Genomic DNA, 27,927 nt, shown 5'->3' on the forward strand with positions numbered 1-27,927 from the left:
AGTGTCTTTTCACTATCTGAGTACAACAGAAAGGCACGGAAAATCAAGAAACTCGGAAACAAGATCGATATCCCTTTTAGAAATATTCAATATAGTGAAATCATTATCTGATTTGTTTTTTATATTTTTAGTGACTACCAAACAGTTTGAATGATAAAAATCAGAATGCCCAATAAGTACATTTCCAGAGATAGACACAAAAAGCTGGAGTAACTCAGTGGGACAGGCAGCATCTCTGGAGAGAAGGAATGGGTGACATTTCTAGTCGAGACCCTTCGTCAGACTGGTTAGGGATAAGGGAAACTCATTCTGAGGAAGGATCTCAACCTGAAACATCACCCATTCCTTCTCTCCGACATTGCCTGTGCCGCTGAGTTACTCCAGTTTTTTGTGTCTATCTTCAGTTTAAACCAACATCTGCAGTTCCTTCTTACACAAGTACGTTTCCAGGATACATTGAGCTAATTTTAGTTTAGTTTTGTTTAGAGATACAACATTGAAACATAGGGTCAGTCTGAAGAAGGGTCTCGACCCGAAACGTCACCCATTCCTTCTATGTTATCCCATTTTCTCATCCACTCCCTACACACGAGGGGCAATTTACAGAGGCCAATTAACCTACAAACCCGCACGTCTTTGGGACGTGTGAGGAAACCTGAGCACCTGGTGAAAACCCACGTGGTCCCAGGGAGAACGTACAAACTCCGCATAGACAACACCCGTAGTCTGGATCGAACCTGTGTCTCTGGTGCTGTGAGGCAGCACTGAGCCACTTTTATTGACTTATTCCCCCAAATAAAATGTTGAAAGCATTTAAAATATAAATCACATTGTCACACTTTTTTTTTTAAAGCTTGATATAGTGATAACGTTCAGTTGCAATGAATAGCATATTCACATCCAAAAATAATTTATTTACTCGCAGTTTAACATATAATAGAATGATTTCAAACAAACATTGCCGGAGGGAGGCAACAGTAAAGGGATAATCGGGATAAAAATAAATAAATATGATGGGAAGAAGGGAAACTGCATTTGGTGCCACAGCAAATAGCTTCTTCAAGGTTGAATATTTCTCCCGTCTGATCAATATGAAGCTACTTACAAATCACATTCATTGATCACAGTAATCATCCAAAGGAATGTAGGGCGGTCACTAAAACCACATGCACTTAGTCTTAATTGCCCACATTAAAGCAATTATGTCTGCAAACTATTGCTGTCTAACATTATGCTTATTATTAATACCGTCTCTTCACTTATATTGACATAAACTGTATTTACTGGAAATCAATCAAACCCTGCGCTCCTCCACACATTCAAGCTGCTGATGCTCTGAAATATTGCCACAGTAATAGCAAATATGTCTTCTTCCTCTGAATGTCAAAACAGTTTTGGCAGTCGCAGTGATAACTCTGCTAACTGATAATGCACAAGCGTTTTATGAGCTTCTGTACCTCTTGCTTTCCGCGATGATACCATTACCGGAAACATATGACCTTTTAATGAACAGACCCGCAAAATCATTAAAAAATTTAGAGAATCGTTCAGCAAACATGTTTGTGTTAAATCTTTTGTGGAAAATTATGCTAATCTTAGTGAAGGTTTGTATGTCTCCTTGTTTGACGTGTCAATGGATAAGCCTAGAATTTGCACAAATAGACAATTAGATGACAATCAGACAATTAGTCTGAAGAAGGGTTTCGGCCCGAATCGTTGCCTATTTCCTTCGCTCCATAGATTCTGCTGCACCCGCTGAGTTTCTCCAGCATTTTTTTTTTGTACCTTCGATTTTCCAGCATCTGCAGTTCCTTCTTAAACAATTAGATGATTTTTTTTGTTTTGCATTAATTATCTCATTAGCTTCCATTCTGGTATAGCCAGAATATACTTTTCAGTGGCGCTACAGCTACAATATAGTAACAACACTATACTAAACATTATAGTTCAATAGTTCTCTGCACTCGACCCGAAATGTCATCTATTCATTTTTTTCCAGAGATGCTACCTGACCTGCTGAGTTACTCCAGCATTTTGTGTCTATCTTTGGTATAAACCTGCATCTGCAGTTCTACATTATATGGGACGGCACAGTAGCGCAGCGGTAGAGTTGCTGCCTCAAGCCCCTGTCCCACTTAAGAAACCTGAACGGAAACTTTTGGAGACTTTGCGCCCCACCTAAGGTTTCCGTGCAGTTCCCCGAGGTTGCAGGTGGTTGGCGGAGGTTGCAGGTAGTGGAAGCAGGTAGGGAGACTGACAAAAACCTCCGGGAACCTCCGGGAACCGCACGGAAACCTTGGGTGGGGCGCAAAGTATCCAGAGGTTTCCGTTCAGGTTTCCTAAGTGGGACAGGGGCATTACATCGCTTTCAGTTCTCCCCGTGACCGCATGGGTTTTCTCTGAGAACTTCCTCACACACCCTAAAGAAGCGCAGGTTTGTCGGTTAATTGGCTTGGTATGAATTGTCTCCCTAGTGTAGGATAGTAGTAATGAGCGGGGATCGCTGGTCGATGCGGACTCGGTGGGCTGAAGGGCCTGTTTCCCCGCTGAATCTGTAAACTAAACTAAACATGACGCTTCCTCGACCTTGAGGACCAAATTGAAGAGCAGAAGCGTTTAGGCAGCATCACATTGTGGCATGTTCATCCGGAATCTTGGTCGACAAAGACGGGTTGGGGTGAAGGCCCATTTTCCACGCTACATGACTGTATGACTCTATATATCTTAGCTGCAAGACAAAATAACATGCGTGTACATTATAATCGGCAAGGACTTAAAACTTTGGAACTACCATTTCTTAATTTTAGCTTGGAAATACAACACGAAAACCGGCCCTTTGGCCCACTGAATCCGCGCTGACCAGTGATCCCCGCACATTTACACCATCCTACACACACTAGGGACGATTTTTACAATTATACCAAGCCAATTAACCTACAACCCTGTATGTCTTTGTAGTGTGGGAGGAACCCGGCAGATCAGGATAAAACCCACGCAGGTCACGGGGAGAAAGTACAAACTCCGTACAGATAAGCACCCGTACAGAGATGGTTCACCAGACTGATTCCTGGGATGTCAGGACTTTCATATGAAGAAAGACTGGATAGACTCGGCTTGTACACGCTAGAATTTAGAAGATTGAGGGGGGATCTTATAGAAACTTACAAAATTCTTAAGGGGTTGGACAGGCTAGATGCAGGAAGATTGTTCCCGATGTTGGGGAAGTCCAGAACAAGGGGTCACAGTTTAAGGATAAGGGGGAAATCTTTTAGGACCGAGATGAGAAAAACATTTTTCACACAGAGAGTGGTGAATCTCTGGAATTCGCTGCCACACAAGGTAGTTGAGGCCAGTTCATTGGCTATATTTAAGAGGGAGATAGGTGTAGCCCTTGTGGCTAAAGGTATCAGGGGGTATGGAGAGAAGGCAAGTACAGGATACTGAGTTGGATGATCAGCCATGATCATATTGAATGGCGGTGCAGGCTCGAAGGGCCGAATGGCCTACTCCTGCACCTATTTTCTATGTTTCTATGTTTCTAGTCAGGATCGAACCCGGGTCTCTGGCGCTGTAAGGCAGCAACTCTACCGCTGCGCCACCGTACCTTGGTCCTAAGCAAGTCTTCTGCCAAGTAGTGAAAATCTAAAGACCCACCTACAGTTTCCAGGATCGAAGGAAAACGTTCACAGTGAACTCGTGCAAGATACATTTCAAACCTTCTGTAAACAACATGTACAAATCCATGCAAGAAAATGCTCTAATGTTTTTCTCATTATTTTAGAAATGAACGCAGATTTGCAATGGTTGCAACTGTAGTGGAGACACAGCGGTGGGTGCACAAATCTTGCACAATATCCACAGTGTTACTGTGAAGGAAGTCTAGCAAATTGAATTGATTTCCAGACCAACACATGACAGTTTCCAATCTGATATGCAGATCCCAGTCTCCAGTCTAATTTAGCTTGCTGCAATTTTGTAGCAGAACTAGGGGGAAATAACTCAATTAAAAACCGCTCCCCGCTTCCTGTCCCTCGTGAGAATAAAATAAGTTTGAATGTTAAATACAACGTGTTTGGCGAAGGAACGTGGTGATATAGTGAGATCCTCCTGATGTGAATCCCTGCGAACTGTGATTACATTTTGGTGAGTGCTGACTTGATGAGAAGGGACTTAGAATCAAATATGGGCAGAAAGTGACCGAGTAAAGGGCCTGTCCCACGAGCATGCGACTGATGTGACTGCATGCGGCAAGCGCGACCTAACGTGGTCGCTTGAACCATACGGCCTCGCGGGGCCGGTCCCACTTCGATCGCCGGAGCCATATGGAGTTGTGCGGAGCTGGTCCCGACATTGCGCGGGGCTCCGGAAAACTGACAGTGTTCAAAAATTCCGTGCGGCAACGGCCTGCTGGCCCGCAGTCGCATTAAGGCCGTACGCACTGCCTCGACGGGCGTGCGCAGCGTCTCGACGCCGTACGCAGCATCTTGACGCCATACGTCATGCGCGAACTTCCCGTGGACTTCGCTCGAACTTCACGTCACTCACTCGACCTCCGCGCGGCCCCCGCTTCTGGTTTGGTCGCACTTGCCGCATGCAGTCGCATGCTCGTGGGGTAGGCCCTTTATCATCAGCATCTCTGGAGAACATGGTTAGGTGACGTTTCTGGTCGCCACCCAACTGAATGAAGTATGTATGATTTTCACCAATGGATAAAGCTGCTCTTGCAGTTAATTATGTCTGCTATTTTGAAAAAGTTACCTTTTTTCCTCCTTTTCCATTTTCATTTTGGCTATCAAGAGTCCCATTGCGAAAACAGGCTCCTGTGAAAAAAAAATCACAGCGATTGAGAGATATAGCATGGAAAGTGAATACAGAGAAGGTTCACCAGACTGATTCCTGGGATGTCAGGACTTCCATGTGAAGAAAGACTGGATAGACTCGGCTTGTCCTCACTAGAATTTAGAAGATTGAGGGGGGATCTTATAGAAACGTACAAAATTCTTAAGGGGTTGGACAGGCTAGATGCAGGAAGATTGTTCCCGATGTTGGGGAAGTCCAGAACAAGGGGTCACAGTTTAAGGATAAGGGGGAAATCTTTTAGGACCGAGATGAGAAAAAACATTTTTCACACAGAGAGTGGCGAATCTCTGGAATTCTCTGCAACAGAAGGTAGTTGAGGCCAGTTCGTTGGCTATATTTAAGAGGGAGTTAGATGTGGCCCTTGTGGCTAAAGGTATCAGGGGGTATGGAGAGAAGGCAGCTACAGGATACTGAGCTGGATGATCAGCCATGATTATATTGAATGGAGGTGCAGGCTCGAAGGGCCGAATGGCCTACTCCTGCACCTATTTTCTATGTTTCTATGTTTCTATGAAACAAGCCCACTGTGTCCATGCCAACCATCGATCACCCATTCACACTGGTCCGATGTTATTCCACTTCCCCATCTAACTACCCACACACTAGAAGCAACTTAGAGAGGACAATTAACCCGCAAATACGCGCGTCTTTGGGATAGGGGAGGAGACTGGAGCACCCGGAGGAAACCCACGCAGTCACTGGGAGAACGTGCAAACTCCATACAGTCAGCACTTGAGGTTTGGATCGAACCTGGGGCTACCTGAGTAACACACATACATTTTAACCTTCTTATCGACACGCATATACATTTTAACCATCTTATCAACCGCTGTTTTGCAGCAGCTCCAGCAAGTGTGCCACTCTGCCGTTCAACTTTCCCATTATATAAGAAGTAATGCAAGTATTTATTTTGCTGGATGGAACAGATAAATTGCACTGTACATTGTCTGACCCATTATGTCGAAGAATACCATGAGTAACTGTGAAATTGCAGTATCGTTATTTAAGAACTTCTCCCTTGTTGAACGGCAGTGCCTGCAGGAGTATTCTGAATCTCTTTATCTTGACATATCTCCTGTTGTCACTCGAGTCAATTTTTTTAAATTATCATTTAGTCGTGCCTTTCTATTTTAAACCCAAAACCCTTTGTGCCAGTTTGTCTTGCACCTTATCCAATTACTTCATTTTACCACTTCAATAGTCAAAGTGACTCAGGGCTGGAAACTGAGCAGGATTCTCTCCGCAGCACCTTTCCTCACATTTCTCATTTAACCTTCTATCAAATCATCCTTTGTCTCTCCAGTCCCCTCATGTTGCCTCTGTTACATCTAAAAAATTACCAGGTCACATGGGTCAGACAGACTCAGAAGTGGATCATATAAGAAACCGTTGAACAAACCTTTTAACATCTATGAATAGACCAACGCTATCATTTGCCTTCACCTCTGGTATCACATGACACTAACCAATGATTCTTGACAACTTTACGTTTAAAAAAAATCTTTTGCTACCTTTTAAAACAAAAGTCAATGTACTTTCCATTTACTTTTTGAAACCTTTCTTTCTTTTAACTCTGCATGGTGGCATGTTTCTTTTGTGTTCATTTCTTTCTGCATGCACCTTCTTTAAATTTCTTGCCAATATCTTTATTTTCCTGCCTTTTTCTCCCTATTTCCATTTATCCTTCTTTCCATCAGCTATAATACTTGCGTCTCTTTATAAGTGTACCGTTGCTTTCTTCGCTGGTGTTGTTATAGCCCAGGCTTTGTCCATCCCGCAACGTCTTGTGTTTTCTTTAGGCTTTTTTTTGCAAGGTTCTAATCTCGCCGAACCAGCGAGAAAGAATGAGAAGGTTTAACAAGAAGACTTTAAAGTGGCTGAAGGCGAGAGGGTCCACGATAAGTGGATTCGAACAGAGGAGGTTCAGAGAGGCCGCAAGCATCTTCAATCAATGGGGGGGGGGAAGGGGTTACGACACAGGGTGAAAAGGACTTGAAATGCCAGAGCAAGGGGGACAAAAGTGGCCGAAGAAAAATATCAGAGTCGCAAGGACGCGGACAATGAATTCAGAAGTGGAATGGGTCGTGAAATTTGGCAGCGGACCCAAGAATGGTCGCAGATGGCTTTAAATGCACAGCGAGGCTAAGATTTAGGGAGATAGATGAGAAGAAAAAGAAGCCAAAAAAACTGCAAACGAAAAGAAAGCCCAAGGGGTATAAGGTATATTTTTATCAATATCTGATTAATCTAATAGCGTTACTGCTACTGAGATACTGAATGACATGTTCCTGGCTATTCTCTACATACAACAGTCACTACACTGAGAGAACATAATCACACTCCTATTTGATGAGCACTGGGCAATAAATTCATTAATCATCATTTTATGCCTCATCAAATCTTTTCCAAGCTGCTCCATGGGAGTTATACAAATTAGCCAGAGAAAAGGCAGTAATTTTAGTTTAGCTAGGTAAGTGCTTTTTGATTGCCTTCTTGAACAATGCTTCCCTTGACAAGCCAATAAATCAGTTCTTTCTGAACCAGAAGCACAGCAAGTGTGAACAATAAGTTCACATAGTTTTGCCACTGATTTTCGACGGAGAGAAAAAAAAGGGCCCAAGTGAATGGCCTGAGATCAAAGTCCCCCAAGTTTATTGCAGAGTAAGGCTTTCTCCATCACGAACAAGCAGTGAAGAGAAAAGATTTTGTTTTATTATTAATGAACAGGCGAAAAAGTCTGGCGACAAAAGGAACAACTGTATGTAGCTGGAATTGCAGCATTTGACCCCTGTGTTCTCCAGGCCACCATTCAGACGTATTGTCTTGCCATTTGTAAGGTTTGAAACAGGAGCAATATTGCCACTGTTGTACTGGGCGCCCCGCTGTGCTCCTGAGATATCGACATTCTCACACAGTTGGACAGGTGAGGAGGAGTGGTTACGTACAGCTAGGAGACACCATTGTCAAGGAAACAAATTACCAGGGAAGCTGGTAATACAGACTGCATTTAATCAGTGGACAATTGATTGCTTGACTGTTTCAGGTATTTGTGGAGTATGTCTTGATTTGTTGGGTGGTTTACAGTAACATGTGTGAAGCCTGGCGGGGGTGCTATCATGTCTTTTTGAATTGCAGACTTGACAGTATCATCCTTTCTGTTAGGCTGTAAATCATCTCACTAATCAGCTTCCACCAAGCCAACATGCATACGCTGGCAATCAGCCGGAGAAGGCCTTCAGCAACGAAAACTGTGTTTGTATCAATAACTGTCTGCTAATGTCTCATGCATATGGATGTAGCACACACACACACACACACACACACACACACACACAAAACAAGTAAATACAGTGATACAAGCAGTCCTGTAATCATTGCGTTTGCTCCAGATGCCTGATTGTATCCCGCACGACAGAATAATCAAAGCTGCGGACACGAGAAAGAAAAATCTGCCCACTTGAAGTAACTTGAAACAGCATTTTAGTTCATCGCACATTATCAGAACCTATCTGGAGAGGAAAATTAATTCCCCGAAGATAGACACAAAATGCTGGAGTAACTCAGCAGGACAGACAGCATCTCCGGAGAGAAGGAATGGTTGACGTTTCGGGTCTTGGCCTGAAACGTCACCTATTCTATCTCTCCAGACATACCACCTGTCCCGCTGAGTAACTCCAGCATTTTGTGTCTATCTTCGGTGTAAACCAGCATCTGCAGTTCCTTCCTACACAACATAAATGATCTGCAGTGGCTGAGGGTGCTGTTAATTTTTGTAGCGTTGAGCTTGTATATTCCACAAACCTCATCCCAAAGATGTACAGGTTTGTAGGTTAGAGTTGCTGCCTTATGGAGCTTGCAGCGCCAGAGACCCGGGTTTCGATTACGACTATGAGTGCTGTCTGTGCGGAGTTTGTACGTTCTCCCCTTGGCCGTATGGGTTTCCTCCCACACTCCAAAGACCTACAGGTTTATAAATTAATTGGCTTGGTAACATCGTAAATTATCCCCAGTGTGTGTAGGATAGTGTTAATGTGTGGGGATCGCTGGTCGGCGCGGACTTGGTGGGCTGAAGGCCCTGTTTCTGCACTGTATCTCTAAACTAAACTAATCTAAATTAACCTGTACCACTGAAGAACATGCAGTTTAATTTCCCCTGCATGTAAAAAAAAAATTCAAGGCTTCCTTTCAGCAAGTCTAGACACAAGGTATTTTAAGTACAGTTTGTCTCTTAGCTTCTTCATTAACTTTCTCTACACACATCACTGCATGCCTCTGAAAATAACTTGGCAAACTGGGAGCAGTTTATCTCTTTTATCTTGGGACCTGATCCAATTAAATAAGTGCACATTTACATTTGCATCTATCAAGCTTAAGCAAATAGAGTTTATGGTTTGCTTACAGTGAATAAGACTCTAGTTTTAGAGAAAAGCGGTATCTGAACAAAATATGCTATTTTACTATTAAATAGAAATGTAAACTATTATCTATTTAATAGTGTCGTGAACCAAGTGTCAAGAGACTGTTGTCAATCTGGATATGTCATCAGAGCATAAAAATCAAATATCATCTTTGTTAAGTAATTTAATTATGCTGTCTTATCCGTTGCAGGTTCTGTGGAAGTGTGCAAATGACTCTATCCAACCCTTAACATTGATAATTGTTACTTACATTGTTCCCTTGCCAACTATCTACAAGATTCATCAATGATATCCTCACTGCAAATGACACATTTTGTACAGCTCCAGAGACATAAAACTCCATAAAATAGTGAAAGGCCTGGATAGAGTGGATGTGGAGAGGATGTTTCCACTAGTGGGAGAGTCTAGGACCAGAAGGCCACAGCCTCAGAATAAAAGGACGTACCTTTAGGAAGGAGATGAGGGGGAATTTCTTTTGTCAGAGGAATGGTGAATCTGTAGAATTCGTTGCCACAGAAGGCTGCGGAGGCCGTCAATGGATATTTTTATGGTGGAGTTGATAGACTCTTGATTAGTACGGGTGTCAGGGGTTATGGGGAGAAGGCAGGAGAATGGGGTTAGGAGGGAGAGAGAGAACAACCATGATTTAATGGCGGAGTGGACGATGGGCCGAAGGCCTAATTCTGCTCCTCCTCTTCTTCTTGTGTATGGCGTGCACAGCCTAAAGTTGTAGGACAACTTGTTCTATTTGATCTTACTTGATTGTGCACGCCAGGTTGATTGCATTAGTCAAAACAGGGCGGACCACGTGAAGGTTGCAATCTCCCACCCCATTCTGCTCCTATAACTTATGAACTTATGAACAGTTTTACAGAATTAATTTAACGTTTGTATAATTTCCAGACATTAATTGGTTAATAGTGTAAAAGAAGGACATACTATTTTTTAACATGATCTTGCACCTTTATAAAGGCTGGCCCTTTGAAATTTAAATATTTTTCCTCAATTCAAATTGAAGTCTAACCACAAAATAGATGTGGATCGAAAGCACTGAGCAAAACTACATTGGCATAAAAATGATTCACCTACTGTTGCCCTATGACCTTATAGTTTCTTTGCAACCATCCTTTGCAATATGCATCTTCCTTAATCGTGAACATTTCACAAAGTGAATGATTTCATTCCCTTTCTCTGGGATTTTACATTGGCTCAGCTGGATTTTTCCCAATTGGTGCATTGATCTATTTCCAGGCTTGTATCTCTCCCTCTCAAAGTTCCCGGTCCCAGTCATTGTACTATTGTGAGTCTCTATTTTCTTTTCAAATAACTCAACAATCCTACGAAATATCAGCAGTGTTACAATTCCGCCTTCCTTGGCATCCTCCTTTGCATTAATGCAGGTCATGCCTTCAACTACTGAAGCCACAGTCTCTGGAAATTCCTGCCTAGACCTCTATACCTCAACCTCCCTTTCCTCTTATTTTTAGTTTGGAGATACAGTGCAGAAACAGGCCCGAGTCTGCACCGACCAGTGAATCCCGCACACTAACCCTATCCTACACACACTGGGGACAATTTACACTATACCAAGCTAATTAACATATAAACCTGTAGGTCTTTGGAGTGTGGGAGGAAACTCACACAGTCATGGGGAAAACATGCAAACTCCGTACAGACAGCACCTGTAGTCGGGATCAAACTCGGTACTCGGGCGCTGCAAGGGCTGTAAGACGACAACTCCACTGCTGTGCCACCATGCTGCCCCCTTGTTAAAATGATCCTTAACATCTACCTCTTTGAACATTTTGTGCTTATCTGTCCTAACATCTCTTTAGAAAAAGGATTTCCCCAGAGATGCTGCCTGACCTGCTCCAGCAAGTTGTGTCTGCAGTATCTTTTTACTATAAACCAGCATCTTCAGTTCTTTCATTCTAACATATATTTCTGTCCTTTGGTGCAAGTTCTTTCTGGGTAATGCTCCTCTGAAAAGACACGAGATATTTACTGTCTTCAGGAGGCTTCGCAGCTACTAGTTTTTGTTGTGGAGATTGTTCAAGGCAATGTTTAACATTCTTTAATGTATCTTCAATCTACTTCCTCCCTTCTTTCCCATGTGAATAGAAAATCAGCTTAATCAGCATCTAACTCTAGGTGTCCTGGCCAAAGACGTAGTGCTGGAGGAACTCAGCAAGTCAGGCAGCATCTGTGGAGGGAATAGAGAGGTGACTTTCTAGCACATGTCCCTTCTATACACTGCTTAGAATAAGGGGGAGGGGGGGGGGGGAGAAAGCTGGAAAAGGGAGGAGGACGCAGGTATAACACAGGTACAGGTATCCCAACATTTGACTGAACCAAGTGCCCATTGTAAATTTGGAAATTAAAATCAAAGAAAGGTCGGCATGGTGGCGCAGCGGTGGAGTTGCTGCATCACAGCGCCAGGATGTATTTCCATGGGTGGTGGTGGAGCTGGATATGATATTGGCATTGAAGAGGTTTTACGATAGGCACATGGATATGGAGGGATATGGATCATGTTCAGGCAGAGGAGATTAGTTTAACTTGGCATCATGTTCAAAATGGAAATTGTGGGCCAAGAGTTGCATTGTTATCTAAATGGAGAGAGAATGCAACCGAGTAAAGTTCATCGGGATCTAGGTGCCCTGGTACATGAATTATATGAATTGGTACATGAATGTCAGCAGTTAGATCCAACAAGTAGGTAAGAAGGTAAAGAGCATGCTGGCCTTTATAGCGTAACGATAAGAAGAAGAGGGAGGTTTTGTTACAGGGTGTTAGTGAAGCCACACCTGGAATACCATGGATTGTTTTGGTTCCCATATCAAAAAGGTGGCATTGGAAGTAGTCTAAAGGACATTCACCGTGCTAATTCCATTTAGTTTCAGTTCAGTTTATTGTCACGTGTACCGAGGTACAGTGAAAAGCTTTTGTCGTGTGCTAACCAGTCAGCGACAAGACAGTACATGATTACAATCGACCCATTCGACTCGTGCAGATACGTGATAATGGAATAACATTTAGTCCAAGCTAAAGCCAGTAAAGTCCAATCAAAGATAGTCCAAGGGTCACCAATGAGCATGTGGTTCAAGACTGCTCTCTAGCAGTGGTAGGATGGATCAGTTGCCTTGTTAAACTAGATAGCTTGGTTCTGGATTCCTTGGCGTTTAGGAGAATGATGAGTGTCTTTATTCAAGCATACAAGATCCTCAAGGAGATGACTGAGTAGATGTTAAGATGTTCTTACTAGTGGGATAGTTGTGAATAAAAGCACTTTGCCCAAAATAAGAGGCCTATTATAGCTGAGATACGTAGAAATTGTGTCTCTCAGAGGGTAACAAGTCAAGTCACATTTATTTATATAGCACATTTAAAAAACAACTCTCGTTGCCCAAAGTGCTTTACATTGGTATAAGAATAGTGTAACAAACAAACTACATACATACAGCCCTCACTCAGAGGAGTCAAGAAAGGCTTGGGAGTACAGATGAGTTTTTAGTCTCAACTTAAAGGAGTCGATGGAGGGGGCAGTTCTGATGGGAAGAGGGATGCTGTTCCACAGTCTAGGAGCAGTCGCCCCTGAGCTCATGCCTAGAGGGTAGTGAATGTCCTTCTAGTTCCACTGTTCGTATCCTTGTATCCCTTTGTTGTCAATTCTTCCACAGCCAACAATGGGCCATTATGGGCTCCACCCATCCTTGGTCATCTATTGCAGGCCCTGGCCTTTTCTTACCTCCTCTCTTTTTTCAGTTAAAAGAAGGGTCCCGACCCAAAATGTCACCGATCCTTTTCCTCCAGAGATGCTGCCTGACCCGCCCAGTTACTCCAGCACTTTGTGTCTACCATTGGTATATATCAGCATCTGCAGTTCCTTTCTACGCACCAAAAAACAGTGTTGGCTAACAACAGGGTGGGTGAGGTATTAGTCCTAGCCGAGCGGTGGATGGGGGAGGGGGCGGGGAGGGGGGGGGATATTAATGTCCATCTATTTGACCCGTCAAAACTATTTTACAGATGATTAAGTAGTTTTTCATCCATTTTTACAAGCGAAGCTAAGACGAAGAACTGCAGGTAGACACAAAATGCTGGAGTAACTCAGCGGGACAGGCGGCAACTCTGGAGAAAGGGAATGGGTGACGTTTCGGGTCGAGACCCTTTTTCAGACCGGACCCGAAACGCCACCCATTCCTTCTCTCCAGAGATGCCGCCTGTCCCGCTGAGTTACTCCAGCACTTTGTGTCTACCTTCGAATTAAACCAGCATCTGCAATTCTTTCCTACACGAAGACCTGCAGTCTCCTAATGTACAAAATAACACAAATGTGTCTGCTCCGTGTTCCTCTTTAGTTCTATTAGCAGAATATTCTGTAGTTTATGAGCTTCCTACTCAGTCAGCTGGGAGAATATGGTGTTTGCTTTTCCCGGTTATATTGCAACCAGTAAGTCGAGCCGCTTGTGCAAACACAGATCTGGAAATGTCATTCCTAAATTACGCTACAGAAGTCACCGCCGTCCAAAACTGGAGTTGGCTCGCTTCACTGTAAAATGCAAATATCACAGCGAGTCTGTGCATGCACCCATATCCCAAGAATATCTATAGAACCAATTCTGAGAAGGAAGAAACGAGGAACTGCATATGCTGGTTTACCAAGGAAAAACACAAAGTGCTGGAGTAACTCAGCGGATCATGCAGCATCTTTGGAGAACACGTTTCAGGTCAGGGACCTTCTTCAGAGTTGGAGTCTGGAAAAACGGTTACCTACCCGTTCCCTCCACAGAAGCTGCCTGACCCACTGAGTTCCTCCAACACTTTGAGTCATTGCTTGACAATGGGTTTTACTGGATTCAAAAGTTCAGTACACTTTTGATGGACCTAAAAAACTCTCTACATTAGTGCCGAGTTGATTAGACACAAAATGTTGGAGTAACTCAGCGGGTCAGGCAGCGTCTCTGGAGAGAAGGAACGCGTGCCGTTGAAGATCGAGACCCTTCTTCGGACAATCAGATGAAGTCTGATGAAGGTTCTCCACCCATTCCTTTATCCAGAGATGCTGTCTCACTCGCTGAGTTACTCCAGCATTCGGTAATAATCCAATACCTGCAGTTCCTTCCTACACATATCGAGTTGATTAGTTATATATGTGATAAATCGACTCGTAAGAGGAAATAGAAAGGAGGTTTCAACCGTACACTCGAAGTGAAAGAAGTATATCACATCATTTAAATTCTAGCTCGCCATCTGAACGACAGCAAGAATTCTACACCGTCACCCGTTGTTCCCTCTGGACTAGGGAAAACGAGATTAACATGTATCTGAATAAGGGTTCCGACCCGAAACATCGCCCGTTCCTTCTCTCCAGAGACGCTGCATGTCCCGCTGAGTTACTCCAGCATTTTGTGTCTATCTTCGGTGTAAACCAGCATCTGCAGTTCCTTCCTCCACACTTTGTGTCTGTGGTCGGTTTAACAAGGGACATTCTGATTTATCTCCGTTGCTTTTGCACTGGTTTTGAAACCCACTTATTAGACGCAAACTAAACATGCGTTTTTTTAAAGTATATTTTCCTTCTGAAAACTCGTATAAATGATTATAGTAACAACTTGCAGGCCGAAGCACAATTTCAGCTTAAATATTTAAAAGTTTTGTTTTAATAATTTTTTTATTGCAAATTCTTGCTTACGCACCGGTTCGATTTCCACACTCTGAACCAGAAACGTTGAAGCCAATCAACTATCAGTCATTTCCAGCAAGGATTGTCATTAGAAACTGACTGCAAATGTGCTCTAACGCATCTCAGTCCAGGCTTTACCTTTCTCCACTCGAGCCAGAGCCAAAGAAACAGCTGGGCTGAATTTTTAGCGCCTATAATTAATTAAGAGCTTCATTCTCGGGATTCGATGATTAAATAAAGCAAGACCCCTTATCCCCTTTGCGATTTCACTGGAAGTGCCTACTACAGCCCGGCTCTCCTGGTCCCACGCCGGCAGTCCACTCTAATCCCTTTTTGTCAAGGAAATGCCACAAGATTGCAAGTAGACACAGGCACAAAGGTTTTTTTTTTAACAGCTACTTGTTCTGCAGTCGCTTCTGTTTTCTCCAGCATCTTGCATTTTTTGCTACATTTTTTAAAAGAATCGATGGGGGGAGAAAGCTGACAAGTATTAAGGCATTGGAGTAGAAGTATTAAGGCATTGTTGTTTTTCTGGAGAGGGAGGTGGGTGAATTCCTGGTAAGACTTGGTGTGCTGCCAGTCACACATGTCCTTACTAATAATCTTAACTGGGTCAAAAGTGATCGGATTCCCTTTACACTTTCTAACTGAATTTTGATGTTGTTCTGAAGTGGCAGACTCGCTCTTCTCGCTGCCTCTAGCGGTTTATTTGTGTAAACTTGATTTGTGAAACTGACTTGCACACATTTGGGTAATAACAATAAACTAAACAGCATGCCACGTCGTTTGTCAACAGACCGCTATTATGTCATTAATTTTCGGGGTGTTTTGTTTTATTCATTTTTTAATCTGTAATCTATTAATATTTCTGCTCCATAACCCAAGTTACAAAATGGAACAAGATCCCGCAACCGAAATCTACAACGAAATCTACAAATGGCATGGGGAAATGATGAGAGACGCCAAACAGAGATAGAAATCGGGAACTCGGTTTGTAATTTTGGAATATTTCTCAGTGAAGTGTTTAACAAATTCGCCCCTGATCCAACAAGTCCCCCCCCCCCCCCCCCGCATCTCAAAAAGGCCAGAGAGGTCAAAAAAGAAAGTTTTTGTATAATCCGTGGAGAGTAAAAGGAATCGGCCGTTCGGCCCCTCCGACCAATCTACTAGCCCGAAATGCCAACCAATTCTAACGTGACAGGGAATCTGTGTCTCGATTCCACGCACTCGTTTTTATTTAACAAATTAAGCGCTTAAGGTAACCCTGTGGTTGCCCTCAAAATGTGTAGGAAGAAACTGCAGATGCTGGTTTAAATCGAAGATAAGCACAAAATGCTGGAGTAACTCAGCGGGACAGGCAGCATCTCTGGAGAGAAGGAATGGGTGACGTTTTGGGTCGAGACCCTTCTTCATATACCCCGCGCCGTTACCCGTTCCTTCTCTCCAGAGATGCTGCCTGTCCCGCTGAGTTACTCCAACATTTCGTGTCTATCCTCGGTGTATAACCAGCATCTGCTCTTCCTGCCTACACGCCTCGACACTTACCTTTGGCAAGGGTTATGCAACTCAATTATACTTGGTGATCCTTGGAATATGTAACACTTCTGTCTGCATCTAGTCCTAGTCAAAAAGGCATGAGTTTGAAAATGTCATTTCAGATCATTTCCCGGAATAACCTCCCCTATGGATACACATATTAGGAACCAAAATGCAGACCGCCCGATTAAGAATTGTTCTTCATACAACCCATTTTTTCTCAAGAACACTTGAGGCTTTTGCAAACTTGCGCTATACGGTGGAATGAAACACGCGTTTTAGCATGAAAAATTTGAGCCCGATATAACATTGACTAGTGTCAATTTAGGGAAATAAATAACACAAAATGCTGGAGTAACTCAGCGGGACAGGCAGAGAGGAGAGAGGGGACGGAGAAGGAGAGACGGACTAGTCAGAATACAACGACGCCCTTCTAAGTACACACAAGTATTTGTACGGCGCGTATAATTCTCAATTAGACCAATAGATAATGCACGTAAAATTAGTTGTAATTTCTATAATAAAATCTATTGGTTTTCTAAGAAAGGGTCTTCAGATGGCGCCGAGCGCATTGTACGTACAAGGCATTTTAAAGCAATTAGGAAAACAGTGGAAGAAATTATTAACTCTCCACTATAATTTGATTTACTTACGTTAGTGATGGCCCGAACATTCATTACCACACTAACAGAACTACCCTGACATACGCAACACAGTGGCTGGCGATGTATAAGCAGTTGCCGCAGATTTACCATCCGCGGCGCCAGCCAGCACTTCAAACAAAGTTTTTGTCGTTTCTTTTTTTTTTAAGGTCTCGTCCGTCATCCCATGCTTCCCTACAAATGTATCCTGCCTGCTTTCTTAGCGGTCTCCCCGTTGGGTGCATGTCAAGGGTTGGGATCAGTGCAATGTTTCGCTCTGGGTACAGAAGCGAGTTTCCTAAATCTGCTCGCAGGACACAGACAGACGACTAACATTTCAGCCCAAGCAAAACCGGGCCCTTTGATCATTGCGATCAGCTCCAGATGGACTCGATTTGTAGGCCATTTTTTAGTTTTCTCTCCAAATGATTATTTATGTAGTGTGCAAACGCCACCTTTTACTCCCCGACGTAGACACAAGAGCACAGAAGCAATCAGCTCACACCTTGTCCGGAAGCTGGAGTTTATTTGGGGGTGACGGCGGTAGATTAAATAGGCCGGCTCAACTTTAACCGTGGAGAGAGAGCGGGCACTGCCAAATAAGAAACAGCTTCACCCACATAAACTTTTCAAAGTATGCATAACAACTTGGAATTGGACTTGCCATGCAGCTTTTGATAAACACAATAGCTGATTCCAAAGTATTTCCACGTGTTAAGTATTCTCCGTATTTGAATGTTAAGTCCTGTTTTTTTTTAAGTCAAGAGTTTTTTTTATTGTCATATGGAACAATGGCATTCTTACTTGCAGCAGCACATCAGAATATTAACATGAATGTTTTAAGGGACTTAAAAAAAAACATTGACTGCATATGGATTGGCCCAGTTCAAACTCACACCAATATTTGCTTTCAATTCCCGATTGCATGTATTATTGTGCGATTCAATATGTTCTGTAAACAGTAAACCACGGATCCCTCGGCAATAAATGGGACTATTTGGAATATTAAATGTATTCTGGAGGGAAGCGTGTGTGAGATCGCGCCAACCCAGCTAAAATGTATTGGTCGGAATTATCCATTCTCTTTCAAAGCGCCGAGGCGAATCGTAAGAGAATTTAAAGTTTTATTTTAAAGGAATACCGGTGAATAATATGAAAATGGTTCTGATCATACATCTCACGAGAGTTATAAGTTGCAAAACAATACCTTGAACAGTGGAGCGTTTGAATGCAGCGTGTGATGTGTGTGGCACGATTATATTTTGATATCACCAGCAAATTAAGAATTCATTCGAAGATAGACACGAAATGCAGGAGTAACTCAGCGGGACAGGCAGGATCTCCGGAGAGAAGGAATGGGTGACGTTTCGGGTCGGGGCCCTTCTTCAAATTCCTTCCACGCGTTCATCAATTTTGTGATGAATTAAAATAATCTTCCCCTCTCCCTTTCCTCCCTTTCTTTTATAGTGGTACTGGGTTTGTCCCGTAGGAAGATAACAAGGATAGTGACAACGACTAGTTCATTGCTTTCAGCGACTTGTCAAGAGTCGAGAGTGTTTTATTGTCATGTGTCCCAGATAGAACAATGAAATTCTTACTTGCAGCAGCACAACAGAATATGTAAACATAGTACATTGTAAACAATATGATAAACGGGGGGGGGGAAGTTCAGTGAGTGTATATATATATAATCACAAATACACACACACCAACACACACACACATATATATATATATATAGATATATATATATATATATAGATATATATATATATATGATATATAATACATATATATATATTATATATATATATATAATATATATATATATATATTAGAATACTCTCACACACACACATATATTTATACCATACATATTATATATATAGATCCACTCACACACACACACTATATAGATATCCCATATGATAACTCTCTCACACACATATATATTATATATATAGATCACTATATAGAAATATATCTATATTTATTTATATAGCACACACACAACACACACACACACACACACACACACACACACACACACACACACACACACACACACACACACACACACACACACACACACACACACACACACACACACACACACACACACACACACACACACACACACACACACACACACACACAAAATCAATATATATATCCCCACACGTTATCCAGTCGGTTAGAAGGAGCTGAGGGTAAACGTTTCGTTTCTTCCGAGATGATTGCATTGCCTGGGCCGCCTGGAGGAATTCAGCGGGCCAGGCAGCATCTCTGGAGGGAATGGACAGGCGACCTTTCGGGTCTGCACCCTTCTCCAGCCTGATTTTCAACACTACTGCAAGTCAGACGCGAAGATGCGAGCAGTAATACTGAGCCGTGTCATTCCCTCCCCTTTCTCCCTCTGAGGTTGCGAACGACCGCTGCCCCGTGTCGCTCCAAAGACTATGCAGGGGAGGAGGAATGCCAGGAATTTGTGCCTGGGAAGGGGACGGAGACTTTTTCACCTCTCGCTATTCAATAGTGACGAGCTAGAATGGGCAGCTGCGAGCTGAACGGGCTACACAGTCCTGGTTTGGAATGGAAGGGGGCTGATTTCAACGGGATAATGCCAAAATCAACTTCCCGGTTTAGCGCGAGTTTGTTTTCCCTTAATATTTCCTTTCGCTTAATCCTTGGTCACCTGGAATACCGTAATCCCCAGCGATGGGGCGACATCCAGTGTTTCTCCTCTGCTTAAGGTCCTTTGTGAATAAATGCAAACGCTGTTTGAATTAATACTATCTGTCTTTCACCTTTCTTATCTTGTATCGATATTTTATTTAATTATTAAAGATGCGCATTTGCATTGTCACCCTTCCTAATATTACAAACAGTGATACCCTGTAGAGAGGTTTCTTACATAAATACGTGGGTGTCATATCTATATGGGCCATCAAAAGTGCACTGATTTGCATTTTCAAAACTTTCTGTAAAGCCTTATCTATTCCAGGGTGTTTTGTTTTGTGTTTGGCAACGTTTCGAGTATTCCTCAGGCCTTCAGTTTCAAACTTAATAGATCTTGTGAAAATAAACCTTGTTTTCCCTCCCTCGTTTTACCTGCTCTATGCGACAACAATCCGAAGATCTGTATCGTTACCCGCTGGGTGTTTAACGCAATGCGGTGGGTGTGTGGGGAACTTAAAGATCAGTACTAGGAACATCGTAAGCGGTATCAGCACTTCTAAAAAAAAAGTGTTTGCGGTACTTTAAAGTCGGATTAGGTAGCAGCCTGACTGGTGTGAAATGTTTTTTTGGTGGTGGGGAGGGGTGAGGGGGAGGGGGGGAGGGGGAGGTGATGATCAAGAACATTTGTTAAGTACTGTTTGGTATGAAAATGTCTCGTCTGAATTTGAACCGCTTAACCTCGATCAACCTTTCGTTAATTCCCTGCTTATTTTTCAAGAAGTCATCTATTTTCGATTTTAACCGAGGACACCAGTAAACCTGGGCTGGGTTAATGGACTGTAGTTATTTACATCTGTGCGCCTATATGCACATTGCTACTCAGTCAAGTGCGTGAACATATAATGCTCCACCAGTCACGAATATTCTGCATTGCCTACTGATAGCTGTGATCAAATAATACATATTCCGAGCGTTTGGAAGAAAGGATGACTGAACTCAGAGCACCATTAAATGTTTTTTTTTTCATTTCTTAAGTGGGTGAAACTAAAAAAAAACGCAGGCACCCAGTAATAAAACTGTTGTGATCTTGCATCGGCAGTTATAAATATTAATACATTCGGCCACCGGTCATCTTTGAGATAAAAGCTGCCCTCAGAGGAAGTCTCGTGTGAGATTCTACAACTGCAAATCCCACGCAAGCCACCAACCTCCCAAAAACCATATCATTTAGTCAAAAACCACAAGGTAACTGGAATCAGGTCTGGGGCTTGGGAAACACTCACTGTGTGTGTGAAACACTGGCAATTGCGTTTGTAAATCTGCGCTTACGCACTTGGAACAACTCACGAGAGATAATTTCTTTATAGAAAAATATTTTTAAAAATCAGCTTAGGACTAATGCCGCCTGTAAAATACTAATCCTTGAAAATTAAGTAAAGATTAATTTAATTCCTAAAATAGACACCATAGCCACACTACTAATTTGCATAGTTTCCATGTTTAAAAAAAAAGCAATTTACTACTAATTCCTTGCTTGAAATTGATCATAACTTTAAGCTGCAGGTTATTTTATGTGTTGTTATAACAAAAAATTACACTTAAAGAAACCAGATGGGGGAGGAGGCGAGGAGAAACTAATAATTATGGCCTTGGTTGATGATATATTGCAATCACACCAAACAAGCTAACACTTTAACACCAGATAAAAATAGAAGTTCTGATTTGAATTTGAGTCCGAGAGACTCCGAACATTTTTGTACTGTTATAAGGGTATTTATGTTCGCCCCCTGAGACGTTTTCGCACAATTTACTGAAAGCCTAGAAAGATGAAATTAAGTAAGATTAATAGCAATCCACCGTTTAACAATCCTGCTGGAGAAACTGTAATTTAAAGAGAACTGATAAGTAAATCTGCCCTTTTTTCTACGCTTTGTTAAACTCACTCCTATTACACATTTAATAAGGTCAGTCTGTGTCTCTTAAATGGGGAACCAATCATCGAATGTACTTTATAGGTAATTGTAAAAATAACATTGCAAAATGGGAATAACATATTGTGCATCATATTCGTTGATTGTGGGTGACTTTTGTGTGTGTGCCTGTGTCTGTATGTTCGTGTGTGTGAATGTGCCTGTGTGTGTGTGTGTCTGTATGTTCGTGTGTGTGTGTCTGTATGTTTGTGTGTGTGTGTGTGTGTGTGTGTGTGTGCGCGCGTGCGTGTGTGTGTGTGTGTATGTGTGCGTGTGTGTGTGTGAATGTGTGCGTTCATGTCAAGTCAAGTCAAGTTTATTTGTCACATACACATAAGATATGTGTATGTGAGTCTGTGTGTGAGTCTGTGTGTGTGTGTGAGTCTGTGTGTGTGTGAGTGTGCGTCTGTGTGTCCGTGCGTGTGTGACTGTGTGCTGCACCTGAAAATGTTTAGGTTCTGAATTAATCATAGACTAATGACAAGTAATTCTGTATATGTCTAATTGGTTATAATGGCAGCAACGTTAAACTTCATCCAGTGGAACTGACTGCGATATTAAAAATATATATTTTATTCATCTTATTTGTGGAACCATCTAGATTGTGATAAGTTAACAATGCAATTGTTAGGAAAAATTTCTGAATCTCTGAAGCACAGGACCCAGAAATACAAATACCACAGGCAATTAGGCGTTAACTAAATATATATACGTGCCAAGTACGAAATTTACATGAGCTCATTTCCATTCAATAACCTTAAACCACCCATAGTTCGGGCAGAATTGCACTGTCGTTAAACAGGCTCTGTATCTAAATTCAATTGAGGAAGATGGGACTGACATCTTCAATTTAATTGCCACTAAAAATAAGCCTTTTTTTGTTTTCCCCTATTCTGTGGCGAAATAATCAGATGGTCCGTCATTAATATTTGATTTCCCAATCTGTTGATCTTTTAAATTAGGCCGCTCGGATTTTGACTGCGGTTCCACAGAAGCTGAAAACAGGAAAACATCAAGTCGCGTTTGGAAAAAATCAGGCTGAGATTTTATTTACAAACATTTCCGAGTCCATTGTTTCGCGAGAGATAGAGAAGAAGAAGAAAAAAACAGCCGCATAAATTAGTAAAAGCTTACAAAAATACATTTCAAAGATTTTTTTTTCTCTCGCCTTTTTGCTGCCCACTCCGTGCACAGAGACAATATTTCACAAAAAAAAACCCTGGTTTTCGTCGCATCGCACGTCCAAGTACGGTGACATTTTCGGGTCAGTGGTCGTATTCTCTGCAAATAATGAGTTGAATTTCTTTCCCATATTTCGTCAAGATTTATCTTCATTTGTTAGTCCCCGGGTTTGTGAATTAGGAGGTTTGTGTTGAACAAAGACTGTTATTTGAGGCTGGTGTGTGTGTGTGTTTTTTTTAATTAATTATAAACAAAATCTTTTTGGCACTTATTGGAAAGTAGCACGGGTTTCTTTTCAGAACAAGTCTGACACCTACCTGCGAACCGGGGAAAAGTTCAAGTTAACACTTTTGAACTGAACGGGGGACTCCAATCTCAATCTCATCATAACGTTGAGGATGGGAAAATATAGGCAGGGAAAATAAATAGCCTAAGAAAAATCTTGTGGCCAACACCGGGAAATTAAACGAATTTACGCGATACGCCAAAAAGTAGTTGACTGTGCGAGAGTTGGTGATGAGAGAGCTATAGGCGACATTATCTAATGCTGGTGTCACTGAGTGTTCCGTTTTCATTGCCTCGTATATCGCACCGCTATGCCTTTATTTTTGCGATAGTAATGAGGACTAAATTTGGCATAAAATCGAACTCATTAGCAAAGTTCACCAGCTGATTGCTTTGCATAAAACACGACACTGATTAGATGTAATTAGGTTAAAGGATGGCACTTGAGTTTTTCGCCTTATTATTCCAGCCAGTTTTCTCTACTTCACCAGCTGCACGGGTAAAAGTGCCACACTCTCTAGCCTGGATTAATTGTCTTTTAAAGTAACGCATTAACAACCCTTAAACAAAAAAACAAAACAAGCCAACAGCAATGCTTGCCTGGGTGTGTAAGCTAAAACTGTGTTTTAATTAAATATTTACAATTTTTTTTGTCAGCAGCGATCTTTGATATTTTGTTTTTTTTGTGTGTGTCTTTTGTTGAGACCTTATTTTCCTCCGATTTCCAGAGAAACAGCTTTCGTCTTAAATTAAATTGCTACCGTGTTAATTATGAAACACTTCAAAAAAACAGATTTATATTATATATGTATATATATTATACGAAAGAACAACATTAATATCTGTACAAGAGACTCATTTCATAATTTACTTCAAAGAGGGTGTATTATCCTTTTTTTAAATACAAAAATGCTACATTAAATATACAGAATTAGTCTCAATACAAATTAATCCGTGGTTGGTTAAGACGGGTTTTTTTCAGATGTTACTTTCGGACAGTTTGAATCGACCGTTTGGAATATAACAGGAACTAAACTTCTTTGTTACTTTATACCACATAGACGGCGAAATTTGCCATGGCAAGATAATAGTGTCCAGAGATTCGGCGAAGAACCATTATTAAATGTTCGACATACCTTTCTTCAATTCATAAGGCGACGCGTCCTTACACTGGTCTAGTGGCGCCGGGCTCTTTGTTTTAGATTCTGGACACAGTTTTGCCAATACTTCTGCTCTGCTTAAGACAGTCTGACTTAATCCATTAGAACTGAAGTGATTTGTGCTGCTACCTCCGTGGTGGCTGTGAAGGTGTCCGAAAGTGCCATAGTTCGTGTAGCCCGTGTAGAAGGGAGAGGTGTAGTAGAGGGGCCGGCCCAACACGGCGCTGTTCGGGTAGGGGCAAGGTGAACGGCTCGGCGATGCAGCGCTGGCGGACACAGCGCAACCGTGGCCCGAGCAAGCGCTCGGCTGCTGCTCGTTGTGTTCTTTCGACTTGTCCGAGGTGGCGATCTCCGCTAAAGACCACAGTTTGGGCTTGGAGCTTGCAGCCGGGGGCGAGTGAATGACTGAAGTCACAGTGCAGCTCGGCGTGTCGCTGGCAAGAGTATGGACTAGGTTTGTATGTGTATTTTCCAAGTCGGAGTCGTGGCTTTCGCGTCGGAGCTCCGTTCGATGAGGAAGAGTCAGGGCTGAAGTAGTAGCTTTGGGCGAGTGAAGGGTCTCTTTTTCCTCCGAATCTTTAAATTCCGAATCGCTCAGGATCTGCTCACTCTCTTTACCGAGGTCTTGTTCCTGAAACCTCTCGCAAGCAATTTCTACCACGTTTTTCTGCTCCCCTGTTTCAAAGAGTTGAGGGAGACAATAACATCACATTTCATTAATCAAACATTTTAATCGCGATCTAATTGCATTCACTTCACGAGAAGATTCACAATTGTACACATGTTTAAACTCTACAATTATATTTACTTTCAAGCAGTATTTCTAAAGGGTGTGTAGGAATGAACTGTAGATGCTGTTGCCTGACACCGGTGATAGACACACAAAATGCTCAGCGGGTAAATGCTGGAGTAACTGCCCGTCCCGCTGAGTTACTCCAGCATTTTGTGTCTATCTTTCCAAACAAAAAGATATTAAGGTTGCAGAGACATTTCCATGCAGCGAAAATTACAATTCCCACGAAAATCCGGTGTGTTCTTTTTGCATATGCGTGCGTTATAAATAATACACTAACAATCAACCCTGCGCCATTATTGGAATTGATTTCTCTAAAATATTCATTAATTTCTTACCTGACTCTGGCTCCGACGAGTTTTCTTTCTCCAAAGGTTTTTGCGGTTCATCCTCGTCGTTTTTCTCCAGATCAATGTTCTCTTCCTCCTCCTCGTCCTCGCTCCTGTTTCTCGGGGTCCAAGTCATCTTGTTCTCTTTCTTCAACCTCCGCCGGGCGTTGGCGAACCAGGTGGACACTTGGGTCAGGGTCATTTTGGTGATGATGGCCAGCATGATCTTCTCGCCTTTGGTGGGATAAGGGTTCTTCCTGTGCTCGCTCAGCCAGGCTTTGAGGGTGGCGGTGGCATCTCTGGTGGCATTTTTCCGGTAAGCCGGGTCGCCGTAAGGATAAGAGCCTAGAGGGGCAGCGTACGGATGATATCCTATAGATCCAGCCATGCCCGTAGTGTGATCATAGGGAGATCCCTGAGATTACAAACAGCCGTCAACATCGCGTTTTGTACCAAACGCATTCAATTGTAAACCCTTTTTTTCCAACATTGTGAAATAATATATTTAAACCTGCCAGCTTTGGAAGATTATTGGAGCGGCTGATTATATATATATATTTTAAACATCATTCCCTCTCACCACCCCCCCTCTCCCCCAACGCTTATCTAAAATCAAATAGCGTTCAAATAACAGATTGAGATGCCTGGAAAGTTTGTGAAGAAGGGTGCGTTAGACGGTGTCGGCGAAGCGCCGTTCATTGTGTGGTTAACTCAGGCGAAAGCAGAACTTACCACGTAGGAGGTGAAGGCAGCGGCCGGGTCGGTGCTGTACTGGAGGTGGCTGTTGTAGCCCGGGGAAGGGGCGCTGAAGGCGGTCGAACCGGCGTAGGGGCTGAAGGCTGACCCCGACGAAGACCGACCAAGTTCATCCGTCCTGGGTCCCGAAATGACGCTGGTGCTGTAAGCCGGGCACGAGTAAAGAGCTAACGAGGCTGACGGCTGGTACAAGTAACCCTGAGGATACGACATGGTTAGTGATAGTGCGCTTCTGTGCGCGAATCAGGACACCTTTTTTTTTTCCCAAGGCTTTACAAAAAAAAAATATATATATATATATAATGTGGAACTGGGCGAACCGGAGCCACGCACCGGCAGATTGCCTGGGTGGGCGTTCTCAGCTCCGAGCGGACTCATCCGCTGTTTACTTGCTTGTAGAAGTTTTTCTTTTGCATAGAGCTGTCTAGAAAAAAAAAGGTCCTGCGAGATGCAAGTTGGAAAATCGGGACTTCTGACGCCTTCTACGCACTCACAGCTCCTCCTACCATGTGTGGTATCAACATAAGAAAGCTGTAGCATGCTGGGGTACCACAGCTAACATAATGAGAGAATATCTCTCTCTCTCTCGCTCTCCCTCCCTCTCCCTCTCTCTGTGGCGGAACAAGAATCATTTCAAGACTCAACTGCGCCGGCCCCTGGATGGCAATCTTTTACCAAGCAACTAAACTTTAGTTTGCTCGTGGCTCAACGTGACGGTAGCCTGGCGAATCAGACCACAGAGCGTGGAAGAAGAGAGAGAGTGAGAGAGAGAGAAGAAAAAAAACAGACACAAATGTGAAACTTGCTGGGGATGCGCGCCAATTAAAACGCTCCCAAAACGCTACCTTCCTCAAAACGTGCATGAAGGAAGGAACTGCAGATGCCGGTTTACGCCGAAGATAAGCACAGAATGCCGGGGTAACTCAGCGGGACAGGCAGCATCTCTGGATCTCTGAAGAAGGAGTCTCGACCCGAAACGTCACCCGTTCCTTCTCTCCAGAGATGCTGCCTGTCCCGCTGAGTTACTCCAGCATTTTGTGTCTCTTTACGTTTCTTAAACAATAATTGAAATTGAAATTCGCAGCCCCGGAATGAATTACAATTTTGGCGTGTGTGCCAGCGAGTTGTGTATCATTACAGCTGTATAACTGCTGTATAAAATGTTGTAAAGGATAGGCTTTCTTTCAAAAAAGATACAAAATAAATGCAGGGAATATGATTCTTTAAGATAGGGTTGAAATAATTTGTCTGAAGAAGGGTTCCGAGCCGAAACATCACCCAACCTTTTTGGCCTGAGATACTGTCTGGACCCGCTGTGTTACTCCAGCATTTTGTACCTTCACCTTCTTTAAAATATAATTTACAACGCGCTAGAGACTCACCCAGCTCGTCTCCATGAACCCCGCGAGTTATCCGGTCAAGAGTTCCAGCAATATCGGTATCCAGCCGGTGCCAATACTAAATGATGCACAGTGATGCTGGCTTCGGCGCCTTGCTTAGTCGAGTGAGAGTGCATCTGGCTTTCGCACTTCTGATTACCGGCCAGTGACTTAGCTGTGAATTGTGTGCGCCTGTGTGTGTGTGTGTGTTTGGGCGTCGGGCGAGGACAGGATCGGCAGTGATGGTCTGAAT

The 27,927-nt window shown here is 42.8% G+C and overlaps 1 protein-coding gene across 3 annotated transcripts; it reads right to left on the reverse strand.

Annotated features, from left to right (window-relative positions):
• Positions 1-2,367: 2,367 nt before the first annotated feature.
• On the reverse strand, positions 2,368-27,900 carry irx5 (iroquois homeobox 5). 3 transcript variants are annotated; one of them, XM_033036320.1, is made up of 6 exons: positions 27,678-27,900; positions 26,272-26,493; positions 25,549-25,954; positions 24,394-25,092; positions 4,759-4,820; positions 2,368-2,728 (listed from the first exon to the last, which is right to left on the reverse strand). In XM_033036320.1, the coding sequence occupies exons 1-6, from the start codon at positions 27,690-27,692 to the stop codon at positions 2,627-2,629; spliced, it is 1,506 nt and encodes a 501-aa protein (XP_032892211.1). In that variant the 5' UTR covers positions 27,693-27,900; the 3' UTR covers positions 2,368-2,626. The 3 variants fall into 3 exon arrangements, with proteins under 3 accessions (XP_032892211.1, XP_032892213.1, XP_032892212.1); XM_033036322.1 differs by lacking the exons at positions 4,759-4,820; positions 27,678-27,900 and having other exon boundaries at positions 2,369-2,728; positions 26,272-27,175; XM_033036321.1 differs by lacking the exons at positions 2,368-2,728; positions 4,759-4,820; positions 27,678-27,900 and adding an exon at positions 22,192-22,785 and having other exon boundaries at positions 26,272-27,176.
• Between the last annotated feature and the right edge of the window lie 27 nt (positions 27,901-27,927).

The sequence above is a fragment of the Amblyraja radiata genome, chromosome 17, assembly GCF_010909765.2.
Source record: "Amblyraja radiata isolate CabotCenter1 chromosome 17, sAmbRad1.1.pri, whole genome shotgun sequence".
NCBI lineage: Eukaryota > Metazoa > Chordata > Chondrichthyes > Rajiformes > Rajidae > Amblyraja > Amblyraja radiata.

What these genes read in the sequence shown, in the direction of transcription:
- irx5 (XM_033036320.1), bottom strand. An exon ending in CTGCCTTCACCTCCTACGTG is followed by an intron (nt 25,955 to 26,271) that starts GTAAGTTCTGCT and finishes TTGTAATCTCAG; the next exon opens with GGATCTCCCTATGATCACAC. An exon ending in CTCGTCGGAGCCAGAGTCAG is followed by an intron (nt 25,093 to 25,548) that starts GTAAGAAATTAA and finishes TCTTTGAAACAG; the next exon opens with GGGAGCAGAAAAACGTGGTA.